Raw genomic sequence first — 13370 nt, 5'->3', positions numbered from 1 at the left:
AGTATGTTTGTGTAACACTGCTTCAAACTTAAGTGCTTCATACATACATGCTCAATGCTGTAGCTCTTGCAATATACAGTGGTTGGACGGACATTGTCACTGGCGGAATAATGAACGAAAACGAGCCAAAAGAAACCCCATCACCCAGCCCTGTGCCAAACTGGGACGAGGGGTGCGAATATCATTACAAGTGGGTGGATGTAACACAACCATTCTCGGAAGCTTGTGAAGGTATGGATGAGTAAATGTAACTTAATATTTACCGTAACGTGGAGAAAAACGACAGTCATTTCTCATTATAACGCTGCCACGCTGGTGTTCTGTTTTATACATGCCTATTTAAGAGTTATAACATATGTAACTTGTGGCTAATTGTTTTAAGGAGAGATTTTTTCTTTTTTAATAGCTGACAATTTAAACAACCTATGAGGAGTCACTGTTTTTGAACCATTGCTGTTTTTTAAGTTTAGTTCCGGAATCTTTGACTAAAAATTCTAAATGTTAAGTACTGATAATTTTACAAGCTTTTAATTTACAGGATTAAAGTTGGGGGAACTTGTTCATGAACCAAAGTAAGAATTACATTTTATATTTTAATATAAAAAGTTTGTTTGAAGTTAAATCGTTCCTTTAAATTTTATACCAGGAATTTCTTTGCTGTAATAGTTGCTTATGTACCTTTACCCAATATTGTAGTTTGTTTCTGCAGTCGTTTCTTGCAATAAAAGAGAGTAATTTTACCAATTTAAACTTAACTGCATCATTAGCATCAACCCACCACTCATTCTAATAATTGATAAATGCTTTTCTTACTTAATTCTGGGTGCAGTGGCGTAGCCAGGGGGTCGGTCCGATGGGTCCGGACCGTCCCCTTTAAAAATCACCAACGGTTTTAAAACTCGCGTAATCCAGCGGTCGCCAAGTTCGCTAAAGTCAATGATCGTAAGATATGCAGATAGGAACATTGGTGATATCTCAACCAAAGTGAACGCTGTTAAACATTAAGTAGGTCCTATTTGAATATAAATCTAGTGTTCGTGGGGTTTTTAGACTATACAACGATTGTATATCGTATAAAAACTATTGTATATCGTTTTTATTCGATTCGCAATACACTTACTTTGACTGTCTCGTGGGTTAATCGTTACGTTCGATAGTCTTAAAAGAAACCGCTCTCGAAGGAAGGCGTGTATAGAAAGTTATATTCAATCACACAAAATTCAAATAGTTTTATTAAAGAAATCGAAAACAAAAAACAGTTTTATTAAAGAAATCAAAAACAAAGAACCGTTTCAATTAAAACAAACAAAATGCATATATAAATAAATTACAATAGAATATCAAGTTTGCGGGATTTCGTTTCTGCAAACATCCTCACGATTTTATCTGTGGGAAGGAGAACGTCTCTATGCGCATTCATTAACGCAAGCGAAGTTAGGCGTTCTTCTTTTGTCGTGTTACGAAGATAAGTCTTCAACCTTCGCAACTGCGAAAAACTTCGTTCTGCCGATGCTGTGGTCACCGGAAGTGTCCAAAATATCTACAAGGAAAATGCAATACAATTTTGTGTACGGCAACCTATAATTAGTCTGCCTTAGTTCCATACATACTTGTAATAAAATTTTTACATTCGGCAACATCGTGTCTGCTACAGCACGCATGATGTCGGGAAAAGTACTAGGTACAATGCTAGCATCTTTCCCCTTCCACTTGTTATGCCAAATCCGCATTTTGGCAAGGGCACATCCTCTTGACGACACATCCTCTTCATATACGTCCAAAATGTCTTTAGGGAAAGTAAAAAAAGCATCGGGTGACCAATGTCGGCAAAGCAGATTAAATTTTGCATCTTCATCGATGGTACCACTGGATAAATAATCAAAAATGTCCAACGTATCTCCGACTGTTCGTGTGGACTGTGCCGACGATACCCCTGTAGAACTAACACTCGCTCGTTGTTTCTCAACTATTTCTGGTGCTGGAGGCTTTGGGCCTTGCTGTTGACCGGTCCTGTTCTGACTTTTCAAAAATGCTGTAATCCTTGCTTGTTTCGCTGACTGTGGTTGAGAACTCATATCACTGATTATTTTTGATTCGTTACTTAATATTCCACTGTAATATATACTAGTATCCCTGGTTATGGTTCCTGAGTCGTTTTAGTATGATTTAATTAAAACAACATACGAACATATCGTGACAAGCGTAATTGTGATGTCACACTTAACTATTTTGAGCTAACAGAAATATCTAAACAATTTAAACAAACATGTTGTTTGAATATCTATAGTGCTACCTTGTAAATATTTATTTCCAGGATGCACATCATGTATTTTTTTGGGTACCGTTACGTTTTAAAACAGACAACATTTTCTATGGAATGGTTATCTCTTAGTCTTATCTGTATATTATTTTCACGTCAAAGATAAAAGAGTGTTTCTTTATGGGGGTCGCGAGCAGAGAGAAGACGCATACACTATTTACAGAGACAAGGAGAGTGTTTCTTTATTTAGAATAAAAAAAACTTGGAGGCCAATATGACAAATAAATTGTTTCGTCAGCCAATTTATTAGCTTAATTTATTAGTTCTCGCCGCGTATGATCTTACTTTTACGATCCGCAGTGGCTGTCACGCCTTGCATAATGTTTTCAAAGTAAAACTGAATTAACTTGAAAAAACGTCGAATTAATTTTCGCAATGTTTATAAAATATGCTGCGTTGGCGCAAAATAAGTTTAACCGCAAGACAATAGAATCGTAATTTTATTACTTGCGCCTGTATTTCGGTTGCCGTTTACGTTCAGTCGCTCGTCGAGACAGCTTAGAGCCAGCGCGTAAAACGTCAGTAAAGACTTTGGACCGGCCCCTTTTTATTGTTCTGGCTACGCCCCTGTCTGGGTGATTTAGTTTAATTAAATGTCATTGTCATGCAACAGCCATGTTTTAAAAGTTAGAGTCAGGTCACTCAAGTGACATCTTACCCTAGATAACCCTAACTGTAGCTCGATTACAATAATAGTAGTTGTTTATGTTTTTGTTGTTAAATTTCTAGTTTTGGTTTATACGAAGCTATGAGTGCGATTGAAATGATGGATCCAAAGATGGATGCTGGTATGCTGGGTGGACAGGCTAAGAGACAAGTAAGTTTAAATAAAATTTAGCTTTCTTGGATTCTATTTGTATATTTATATGATGAATGTGTTTGTTTGTGAGAAATGTAAACTTTAGTTATTTTAGATTTTGAGCACGATTTTTGAACAAAAAATTTCTGTTTACACTTTTAACTATTTTCTGCACTGCATTAATCAGTAAACAAAACGCAACCATAAGTTAGCCTCTCCTGCAACTTAAAAGCTTTGGATTATATTACTACAACCATTCCAAATTTCTGATACCTATTTACAGGTGTCTTCATTTAAGGAGAGAATTGCAGAAGGTTCAATCAAGCTGAACAATCTTACACCTTGTGAATTAATTTCTGTCATGGACGTTTGTCAAACTTGTATTGTAAGTAAGATAACCATTCACAAACCTATCAAATTTATCTAAAAATGAATGTATTCTGTTATTTCTTTATATATAACATACTTTACCTTTTAAATATAACAAAGTTACTGTGTGAGTAATCAACTATAACAACTTTTTACAATCATTATAATGTTCCAGTTATCTTGGCTCGAAGGACAATCACTTGCACAGACAGTATTCACATGCTTGTACCTCCATGAGACAGATCTTATACAGGATCGTATACTGAAGGCTTACTGTATTGGTGTTCTGAAGCTTTGTCATCTAATAAAAGAAAAAGTCTTTAAGGTTGGTCTGTCTGTGTAAATACAAAATATAAAATCTCCTGAACAGGGGCTTATCCAAGAATTTAAAAAGGGGTCTGTGCTTAGAAAATGGACGCGTATAAACGTAACGTGTTGTGTTGGATAAAAACTTACCCTGACTGACATAAATAATAACGCGCATAATAGGAACGTGTAAAATTGGTTTTAAACTACAATAATATGACTTCTTTATTTTTTAAGAGGAGGAATTCTAATTTAACAAAAATATATATTTATATATTGATGCAGCTTGACGCCTATTGCAGTGTTACCCTACTACCCTTCTCATTCTACATATTTTTAACTTTTAGGCGAATGTATTTGAAGAAGAAGATTTCCAAACCCTCACGTATGGGTTCAAGTTTGCAAACTCGTTGACGCAGATGCGAGTGCTTGGGATGCTTAAGGAGGGAGAAGATGAAGTGGGAAGAATGATAAGGGTGGGTAGGTTGCAAGTTTAAAGTTAAAAATTCGCTGCTAAAACATAATATGGTCATAGAAGCTTAATCCACCAAGGCAATTTGATGCATATTCGTTTTTGAGAATGCAAAATGGATTAAAAAAGTGTGTGTATATATATATATATATAATATATATATATTATTATATTGCTGATAGTGATACAAGTATATACAACATTTTTATATACAACTGGAAAAGTAGTTAGTACCACACCAAATTTCTCCCACAAAGGGGAGTGACTATATTGCATTAATTTCTTAATGCTGTGGTAAATATACTTGAGTGTGTTAGGGTGGCATAGTTAGTTGTAACTATACCAACAGGAGGTTGTTAGAAAAGAATTTAAGCTTCCATTGCACACAGTTTGAGAAACATTGAAATACTTTTAACAAATGTATCATTCTTACAATCAACTAATATAAAATAATTATAATTCATCAGGTTTTCAAATCCCAACAAAATAAATCAGATGATGCTACCTCCTTACAAGCTGTACTTGCAAGATTAAAATTCCTCAGGTTGTTCATACAGTTGTTGGCTCCATTTGGGGACAAAGAGGTGATTGAACTTTTCTTAATATGCCAACAACTTGTATAAAGTATGCAGTATTTTTAATTTGTCATATGTAAGTCTTAGAATTTAAGCATTTCTTTAAACAAATTCATTTTTATTTTTCATGGATTTTTATTTTAATTTACTTTTTAAATCATTTTTAAAGGTTTTCCGTTTTAATAGTTTTATATTTTTATATTAGTTTTGGTTTAATTTTTTGTTATTAATTTTTAGAAAGAAGTTTTGCAAGCCAACCGAAAACTTTTCAACCAACTATCTGAACAATTAGATATCATAGACAAGTAAGAAGAATTGGGATTTAAATACAATGTAGGTGTTACTTTTTTCATAACCCTTCCATTACAGAACCACTGGCTTAGGTCTACCAACCACCACTAGTGAAGATGGTCACGAAATATCATTTGGATTTGAACCACTGGTGAACCAGAGGTTGCTACCACCCACATTCCCAAGGTGACTGTTATGGTATTCATACAACATAGATTGTAAAACTTACTGTATATATCTAAATAAATAAGGTTTCACAAAATCTTATATCAAAAGCCCCTTCGGCAAAAAATATAGTCAAAATACAAAAATAAGAGGGTAAGGTTGGTGCAACGTCATCAGCATCTTGCAGGTCGGATAACCTCAATTTTAATAGGGCCCTAATGCATTTTTCTGCCCCTACAATAGATGCAAAGATGGCTTACATGCGCTGAAGAAAGCAAATTAATTTTATAGTTGATTAACACTCTTTTTAACTCTTTTACTCCCAGCATTTCCCACTTGCCAAGTTTATAGAGATTGCCCCGTTCATGGTTGCGAACATTACTTGTGTCTTACCACAGATTGTTACATTTATTGCATTAACTCTTTGTGTTTTTTGCTTTGTGTGATAATATGGTATTTTGTGTGGCCAGATCCTAAACATACATTTTTTGCATAATCATGAGTCATGACATAACGTCTCCCAAGTTTACAATCAAGCTGCCATGCTATGTAGTTTTATTCTTCTTCTATTTCTTCTCTCATATACTCCTACATGCTTATCAGGTACACCAAGCTCAGAAGTAAAGACGAGATAAGTAGTTGCTACAAAGATATGATATCTCGCTTGTTATCAGTGATAGACATGACCACCTTAACTTCATTCCAGAGTATCCTCGTAAGTTGTTTAATGTACAAGTGTCTGCTTACGTATAGCGTATATGGAAGCATTATGTTGACATTAAAGCGGTTTGCGCGTGCCACATATGCATTTCAAACAAGGTTACTTGCAACAATTGGTCGGCAGAAAAATTTGGCCGTTTCAAAAAGTGTGCGGAGAAAAATTCAACTTGTATATTTCTAAATATAATCTTGTGTATTTTGTATCTCTAAATATAAGTTCACCAGCATTCCACACCACCAGGACTTTGTTGTTGATTTCTCGCACACCGAACCAACTGTCCTCGCGCGTTCCATCGTACAAATCACTTTCATGCCGGAATATCGGAAAATATTTGGCAACCAGCAACTCGGTGAAGCGTTACGGGATTCCGTTCGAGTTTTTAACTCCCCACCTTCGTTGTCCAACAAGTTCCCATCAGTATTACATCATCCACAAGTCAGGAGTTGTTTGGATGCTTTTCTAACCAAGGCTGCAAGGGTAAGTTTACTTGATTTCTGGTTGAGTGAAGCTTTCTGGTTGCTAAAATGAAAGCAAGTGGGTTTATGTACATGGCAGTGATTAGATTACATTTCAGCTCCTGATTAGATTTTGTTAACTTTTACAAGCAATACACACACTACACAAATCATAGGCACTAAACATGTGATGGTGGCCCTGGTGGGGTAGACAGGTCTACATTGAAAGCTTCTACACTGTAGTAATCTGTAAACATTGGCATTTAATTTGTTTTAAAAAAATGCACATCTCACTATCCTTGCCCCCCCCCCCTACAACATTCTAAACCTTTTTGTCAGCTATGACACAAATCTTGTATAGAAGTTAAATGTAATATGTTAATATAAATGTTTGAGTTGGCAGAATAAAATCCTTTATAGTCATAGTTAGTGTGCCTATTGTTAATCTTAGGATATTTTTTTCACCTTGCATAAACTGATTAGCAAAATCATAAAACAGTCTTAGGTACCATAAATTATGCACGCATTATAACAGAAACGTATCATAGTATTAGTCTTGCACACTGAGCGTACAATATCACGATTTTCTTGGTAATATTTGTGTGTTATTCTTCAGGCTATGGGTAAACTGGTACAAGCATATGGGCATAACTATGCAAGGCAACGTGAAAAACTATCAGCTGTTCTTGAAGAACTAGGAATGCTACAAGTAGGCTGGGTTCAAAATATCCGTGAACTTACTTTCAAGTTGATGTGTTTCTGTTTTTTTATGCCTTTTTTTCTCATTATCCAGTTTTTCAATTTTGTAACTGTTTAATATTATAATTTTTAGAACTCCTGCTAAAAATTTATTTAATTTTTTTTATCATTTTTTTAACTATTTTTTGGTAGTAACTGTTGTTGTTTTTGTTTAATTTTGCTTGTTTTTTGTTTAATTTTTTTGGTTTAACCAGTATTTTTTGGTTTAACCACTTTTTCTTGGTTTCTAACTAGTTTTAACCTCCAGGATGAAGCAGATAAATGTGACCAAGATATCAACTCACTCATGCACGCAATTGACCCCAACGCAGGAAAGTCTCATCTTACCTGTATTGGTAGTTGGACACTTTACCACACTTTGAGGGTAAGCATGTAGTCGTTATATTGTTATATAGATTGCATAGTGTATTCTATATTGGTGAGGTAGCTCGAGTCATGGTATATAAGCCAGTGTTGGCTAGGGATGCACATTACAGAATAATTAGGTATTCTAGGATATCCTAGAATACTTTATTTCGAATCTAGAATTCCGAATCTAGAATTTCGAATCTTTTTATATTTATAGGAAAAAGAAATTTTACCCACAAAAGTCAGTTTATTGACCCTTTCATAGCAGCCTTGTTGGGTCATGAGCTGTAAAATGATCAAAAATTGTACTATTGGGTAGTTTTTGCGTCATGAAACGTATAGCAGGCTATGAAAAGACGTTACGAAACGTTTACTTTCGAAAGTCCCACAAACACAAAAATATTTTTTTTCAAAATTATTAAGTTTTAAAAATTGTTACTATAGTATATGAGATGACGTGTAATGACGTCATTAAACAGAATACCGAATCCCGTAATAAGATTCGAATACAAAAGGATTCGAATCTCATGGATTCGAAATTCTGTAATGTGCATCCCTAGTGTTGGCCCATAACCTCCTTACTTTACCATGCAATGAGGGTGAAGGCATAGTGACATTCTATTATGCAGTAAATAAAGTGGTATTCTATATGGGTGAAATCTTAAGGCGGAGCAGTCCAAGAGACCAGTTAGGGCATTATGTATAGTATACGCTAAGTTAAGCGTGCCCCGTGGTCACGTACGTTCTCGTTAATATTGGTATTACGAAGCATCATCTCGTTAACTCAAACTTATACCTATTTGCATTAAGAGGGTTGTTAAGTTGGTTGCTTGAGTCAGGGTGAGCGAGACTGTAAGATGGGAACATTCTATCAATTATATTTCATTTATCATGTTGTTTCTATTTTATTTACCAGTATGAATTAGATTTCATTTAAGAAATAAAATTGCTCTCTATTTGACTTTACAATAAATTTCCAATGTTCTACTTGTAATACAGGTTATGATCCAATATGTTCTAAGTGGGTTCCACCTTCAACTGTACAGTGATCATGAATATCATTATATTTACTGGTGGGTTTACGGTATAAATGGATGAATAAATGTAATTGATGTATACAGTCGTTATAACACGGGTGTTCTGTTTCATACACCTTGTTTCTGCTTTTGAGTTACCATGTATTGAGATTTGATAAACTAGGTTATTTGCAAAATGCAATTACTCATTTATGTAATAACACAAAGAAGTTAGACAAGCATTTATAATAATAACAATTTTTTCATGGTATTAAAAAGTACATTTATGACTATATTCTGGACTAAGTATAAACACATTTTCCACAACCAACATCTAGTCTTACCACACACAGGTACCTTGCTGAGGTTTTGCTTAGTTGGCAACTCACCACTCTAAATCGCGCAGAAAGTCAACTACAAAGTGACGACATGTTAGCTGACCCCACCCCTGCAAAGTCAAGGTCAAACAAAAAATCCAAGAAGAATAAAAAGAAATGTAAAGTTCATCTGAGAGAGATAGCAATCACTCAGGTAAGTGGGTTGGTAAAAAATATACGATTGTCGCACGACTCGCACCCTGGGTGTGGGGGTAATGGATAAAATCTGGCCTAAGTCTCTGGTACCACGGCGTGCCTCACTGCACGACCTTACACACCCAAAATGGAATGTTGTGTGCTCGTTTTATTTTAATTAAATGCAACTGAATATAAGTAACTGAACTGTAATGTGGGTTTAGCAGCCGCGGTTTTATTAAAGCAGTTTACCTGTAGTGACTGTGTGTGTATAACGACTGACGTTGTTTTGCTAATTTCTTTCCCTTTGTTGTTGAAATAATTAACCTGATCTTTGCTACTGTAACCGAAGAGCTAAATCAACTATTGTTATGTCACATAACACAATATTCCACGTCCCAGGGCATGCAGATGATGGCTGCAGGTTGCTTCAAAGCTCTTCTTGGTTTCTTTCTTGAAGGGAAAATGTCGACACCTGATTTTAGTTTCGATGATGAAGGAATACGATATGAACATAGGTTTTCACCGTTTATAACAGTGGGCACGCCACCTTTCATGCCTTATAAACAATTCCAGGTGAATGATTCGATTTTTTTGATCTCATGATACACTGGTGCTACTATGAGTAAGAGAGCGTTTTCTTTGCTAATATTGCATTGGTACAACTGCTACCATTAGTTTTGTATGCACCAAAGCAAATAAAGTGATTTTATTATTGTTTTTTAGCATTAAATTTACGGTTGTATTTTTTTGTTATACAACTCACAAAGCATTAACTGCTTTACTTTCTTCATTTTTAATTTTTTTTGTTATTTTAAATGACTGATTTGTGGGGAAAACACATATATTGCACACCTATGTTATGTTGTTATTTTCATAGATAACAGGCCAACTCTAGTCTTCATTTGGATACTTGTAAATGATTTTTAAAGGCCTCATATTTTTCCATAAACAATAATTTCATTTTTTCTATATCTACTGTTAATAACAACTGTAATTAATATTATTCAAAATCTAATATAAGTTACACTACATAGATTCTGTTCAATTGCTTTAACAGCTGAATATACTACAGGAGATGACAAATGTGAGTCAGTACTACCCCCCACCAACTGCACAGGATTTATATTTATCATCATCCAAACACTTTACACAAGCCAAGCAATCTTATGAATCAGTTGCACCAAGTGCAGAGGTCAGATTAATGTTTTGTTTTAAAATAATAACTAATATATTTTTTACTTATAGTAGGGTGGGGGAAGTTGGGACACATTTTAACTCTACTTTCTCGTCCAATGTGGTAGTAAACAAGGAACTTTTAAAGAATTATAAACTATATGCTCAAGACTCCCATAGACCGTTGTTAACTGTTTAAAACCCGATCAGGATATTCAGATATTATGTGCCGAAGGTGTCCCATCTTCCCCCATCTTACTATATATATATAGATGATATATTGGGTACTTTATTGTTTACAAGCTTTTTAAATGAGCATGTGTGATATTTGCATCAAAATTATTTATATTTATTGTACATTTTTATGAGTAGGTGTTGGTTTTAGAAGAAAGGTATCTATATATATATATTAACTCCCACCTTGATATATGTTCCACATATGTAGGACCTCAATTTAAACAACCTGCATCATACAACGCAGGTACAGAAACTGTTACTTGTCGCCAAAACCAACCTTGTAATGACCAAGTTATTGGCAGGTGGCCACAAACAAAACTCAACTTCACGTCCACAGTTCGATTTCTCGGTTAATTCAGTCTTTCCTATTATACGTGTGTCGTGACGTCATATATGATAGTGATGTCACTGCTGCTTTAATAAAACAAACATAACCAGTTAAGCGTCTGCCATGAGTAATTTAGAACCGTTTTTCATAGATACAAGTTACGAATTAACCTGGTGCCGTGGCACGGTTGGCTTGCATCTAATCCAGGGGTATTTGGGTTAAATGCTGATCGCTTCTACCATTGTGGCAATTTCTCAAACCCAGTTGTCGTCACTAATGGGTTGTTTAAATTGACCGCCAAAAACAAAACGAGATCCGTCAACGACTTTTTTGGGGATTAGTTTGTCGTGACATAGTGGTTTAGCGCGCCTGCCTGTAACGACGCTGCTAACCATTGTGGCGTATGTGTCCTTGGGCAAGACACTTAATTGCTCCAACCCAGTGGACGGACGGGTTGTCCAAATTATCAGCCATACATAAAAAGATGAAAAAAAATTAACAAAAAAAATTATTACCCACAAAGTAACATACATGGTCACGAGGTGATGAAACCGTGAACGACTGTCGTTTTCTCGCCACCCGAGGATAAAACTAAGTTACATTTATTCATTCATTCAATTTAACAGGGTAGGCAACAACTGTCTTAACCCTCAGAACAGATACAAAAACATTTGGCACGAATTTTATTTCATTCTTCACGCTTGCGGTTTAACAGCTATCCAAACTTCATTACGTCGATTAAACAAATGAAAAGGACTATCGTAACCGGCGCAAATCATCATTCGTTTGTCCAGCGTCGAATCTGAAACACCATTCCGCAAGAGGTCAGCATAGAGTTTGCCAGCTTCAGTTTTCCAAGCGACGGAATCAGCGAATCCGGTAAAGGTTCTGAAAAAATGGCGTTTATTGGTATAAGTTTAAAGTTTCGCTGCCCAAAGAAAGACGCTTTGCAGAACAGCACTTCCAGTGACTGAAGATTCGGTATAGGCAAACAAGAACCCCATTAACGGATCGGGAGAAGTATTAAAAAGTACGCTAGTGACTGAAGATTCGGTATAGGCAAACAAGAACCCCATTAACGGATCGGGAGAAGTATAAAAAAGTACACTATCACTGTTAACTAACGTGGTTTCCAAGGGACGCTTAAGAGAAAATTTAGCCGTAGATGACCTAGCGTAAACATTCCCACCTTGCATATACTTTCATTGCTGGTTGTTCCCTTACTGTAATAAGTGAGTTTGTGGGCTCTGGTTGGTTCGTTTGGAAGGCTGTGGGTAAATAGAATGAGATGTCGAACTCAGTGGGGCAGAACGGACACGGTTGGCTTGGCGTACGGATGGACACTGGTACAGTCATCGGGATAACAGTTTCTGGGAAAGAAATATTTAATTGGGGTTTGCTAATAAAAATTACATTTCAAACGGGTATATTAGGGTGGTGAAAAGAAAACATCATTTAAAACCGTATCCTCCCTACACTAGCATATTCTGTTGTTAGTTGCAAGTTGTTGAATACACACTTCGGATATTATGTGCTAAAGGCGTTCCATCTTATACCCAGTACTTTAAGGAAAGTTATAGTCCGAAGATATCGTACAGATATGGTCTAAAAACTAAAGACTACTTTGTATCTTACGCTTATATACGCTTACTATACGTGTGGGCGTAATAGTCCTATAACCTAGATCACAGTTTCCGTAGCCACAACTTGATTTCGCTTACTTCTAATGTTGGCTCCTTGTATGTATTTGAAAAGCCTCCAGAAAGCGGTCTTCGTAACTTGGTCTACGGTGTCCCCCCTTATACTTGTGGTTGTCCAATTACATGCAGGATATAAACGGGCTTCGAAGGAGCCATCCTTTCAAGACAAAACAAACATTTCAATTAAACAGTTAATGCTGTGTTCAGGCTCGTGTAATAATCAAAATACTAGAGCAGCAGGTTCCCCGGCGTACGTGCCTCGGAAGGATTCCCAGCATTTTAACACCCAATGCAAAAGTTTTAAATTAACAGCTCAAAAACTTACTTTCGGTTGGTCTCCAATCAGTCTCCACTCCGGTTCTTCGTAACTGTTATACTGTTTTGCTGTAGCGGCAGACAGAAACAACACGGTAACAACAAATGTAGAAATCATAGTGCCTGTAAATGAATTGTAAAATAATGGCAACTCACATCGTTTCCCGTTTTTATAGCACAGCAAAAACGAGTGCATTTAATCATTAAATTTACTACACCGGGCACAGTGCTTCCCAAAGTTTTCACGTTCTCAAGCAGAAGAAAGGATATAAACACCTTAAAATTCAAAACGGGAGCACTGGTACATTTTGGAATGTGGTAAATAGGCCAATCAACTAGTTTATCCGTATCGTTGCCGCAGCATAAAAATAACACCTAAATTCCATATTTAGCGATCCGGTTTACACTTTTAGAGTCGTTATAAATTATTTAAATATTAATGTTGGTTACAAAGTGGGCCAACGAAAAAGAATGCAACCATGGACCATCTTACCCCAACCAACTAT

At 35.8% G+C, this 13370-nt stretch overlaps 3 protein-coding genes across 6 annotated transcripts; 1 reads left to right on the top strand and 2 right to left on the bottom strand.

The window, feature by feature from the left end:
• Nucleotides 1-35: 35 nt before the first annotated feature.
• LOC149729381 (N-alpha-acetyltransferase 35, NatC auxiliary subunit-like) lies at nt 36-10963 on the top strand. Of its 4 annotated transcripts, none has more exons than XM_089886842.1 (18): nt 36-231; nt 539-572; nt 3050-3137; nt 3403-3504; nt 3664-3813; nt 4142-4270; nt 4734-4850; nt 5079-5146; nt 5211-5318; nt 5901-6012; nt 6259-6495; nt 7090-7182; nt 7480-7596; nt 8580-8653; nt 8950-9127; nt 9511-9684; nt 10184-10303; nt 10766-10963. In XM_089886842.1, the coding sequence occupies exons 1-18, from the start codon at nt 48-50 to the stop codon at nt 10904-10906; spliced, it is 2226 nt and encodes a 741-aa protein (XP_089742968.1). In that variant the 5' UTR covers nt 36-47; the 3' UTR covers nt 10907-10963. The 4 variants fall into 4 exon arrangements, with proteins under 4 accessions (XP_089742968.1, XP_089742966.1, XP_089742967.1 ...); XM_089886840.1 differs by having other exon boundaries at nt 10730-10963; XM_089886841.1 differs by having other exon boundaries at nt 10169-10303.
• LOC149729382 (52 kDa repressor of the inhibitor of the protein kinase-like) lies at nt 891-2980 on the bottom strand. Its single transcript, XM_089886854.1, has 2 exons — nt 1611-2980; nt 891-1540 (listed from the first exon to the last, which is right to left on the bottom strand). Exons 1-2 carry the CDS (start codon nt 2073-2075, stop codon nt 1328-1330), a joined length of 678 nt encoding a protein of 225 aa, XP_089742980.1. The 5' UTR covers nt 2076-2980; the 3' UTR covers nt 891-1327.
• Nucleotides 10964-11518: 555 nt separating the features above from the next.
• LOC149729380 (heme-binding protein 2-like) lies at nt 11519-13048 on the bottom strand. Its single transcript, XM_089886853.1, has 4 exons — nt 12875-13048; nt 12571-12706; nt 12039-12219; nt 11519-11737 (listed from the first exon to the last, which is right to left on the bottom strand). The coding sequence occupies exons 1-4, from the start codon at nt 12980-12982 to the stop codon at nt 11545-11547; spliced, it is 618 nt and encodes a 205-aa protein (XP_089742979.1). The 5' UTR covers nt 12983-13048; the 3' UTR covers nt 11519-11544.
• Between the last annotated feature and the right edge of the window lie 322 nt (nt 13049-13370).

This window comes from Ciona robusta, chromosome 10, assembly GCF_009617815.1.
Source record: "Ciona robusta chromosome 10, ASM961781v2".
NCBI lineage: Eukaryota > Metazoa > Chordata > Ascidiacea > Phlebobranchia > Cionidae > Ciona > Ciona robusta.
The sequence above is the reverse complement of the archived record's forward strand: the minus strand, read 5'-3'. Positions and strand labels throughout refer to the sequence as shown.

Coding starts and splice junctions, on each gene's coding strand:
- LOC149729381 (XM_089886838.1), top strand. CDS start 48: ATGCTCAATGCTGTAGCTCTTGCAATATACAGTGGTTGGACGGACATT. Junction 3,814..4,141: donor TAAAAGAAAAAGTCTTTAAG/GTTGGTCTGTCT, acceptor TTTAACTTTTAG/GCGAATGTATTTGAAGAAGA. Junction 7,183..7,479: donor AAGAACTAGGAATGCTACAA/GTAGGCTGGGTT, acceptor TTTAACCTCCAG/GATGAAGCAGATAAATGTGA.
- LOC149729382 (XM_089886854.1), bottom strand. CDS start 2,075: ATGAGTTCTCAACCACAGTCAGCGAAACAAGCAAGGATTACAGCATTT. Junction 1,541..1,610: donor ATGTAAAAATTTTATTACAA/GTATGTATGGAA, acceptor TTTTCCTTGTAG/ATATTTTGGACACTTCCGGT.
- LOC149729380 (XM_089886853.1), bottom strand. CDS start 12,982: ATGATTTCTACATTTGTTGTTACCGTGTTGTTTCTGTCTGCCGCTACA. Junction 12,707..12,874: donor TGATTGGAGACCAACCGAAA/GTAAGTTTTTGA, acceptor TTGTCTTGAAAG/GATGGCTCCTTCGAAGCCCG. Junction 11,738..12,038: donor GCAATGAAAGTATATGCAAG/GTGGGAATGTTT, acceptor CCATTTTTTCAG/AACCTTTACCGGATTCGCTG.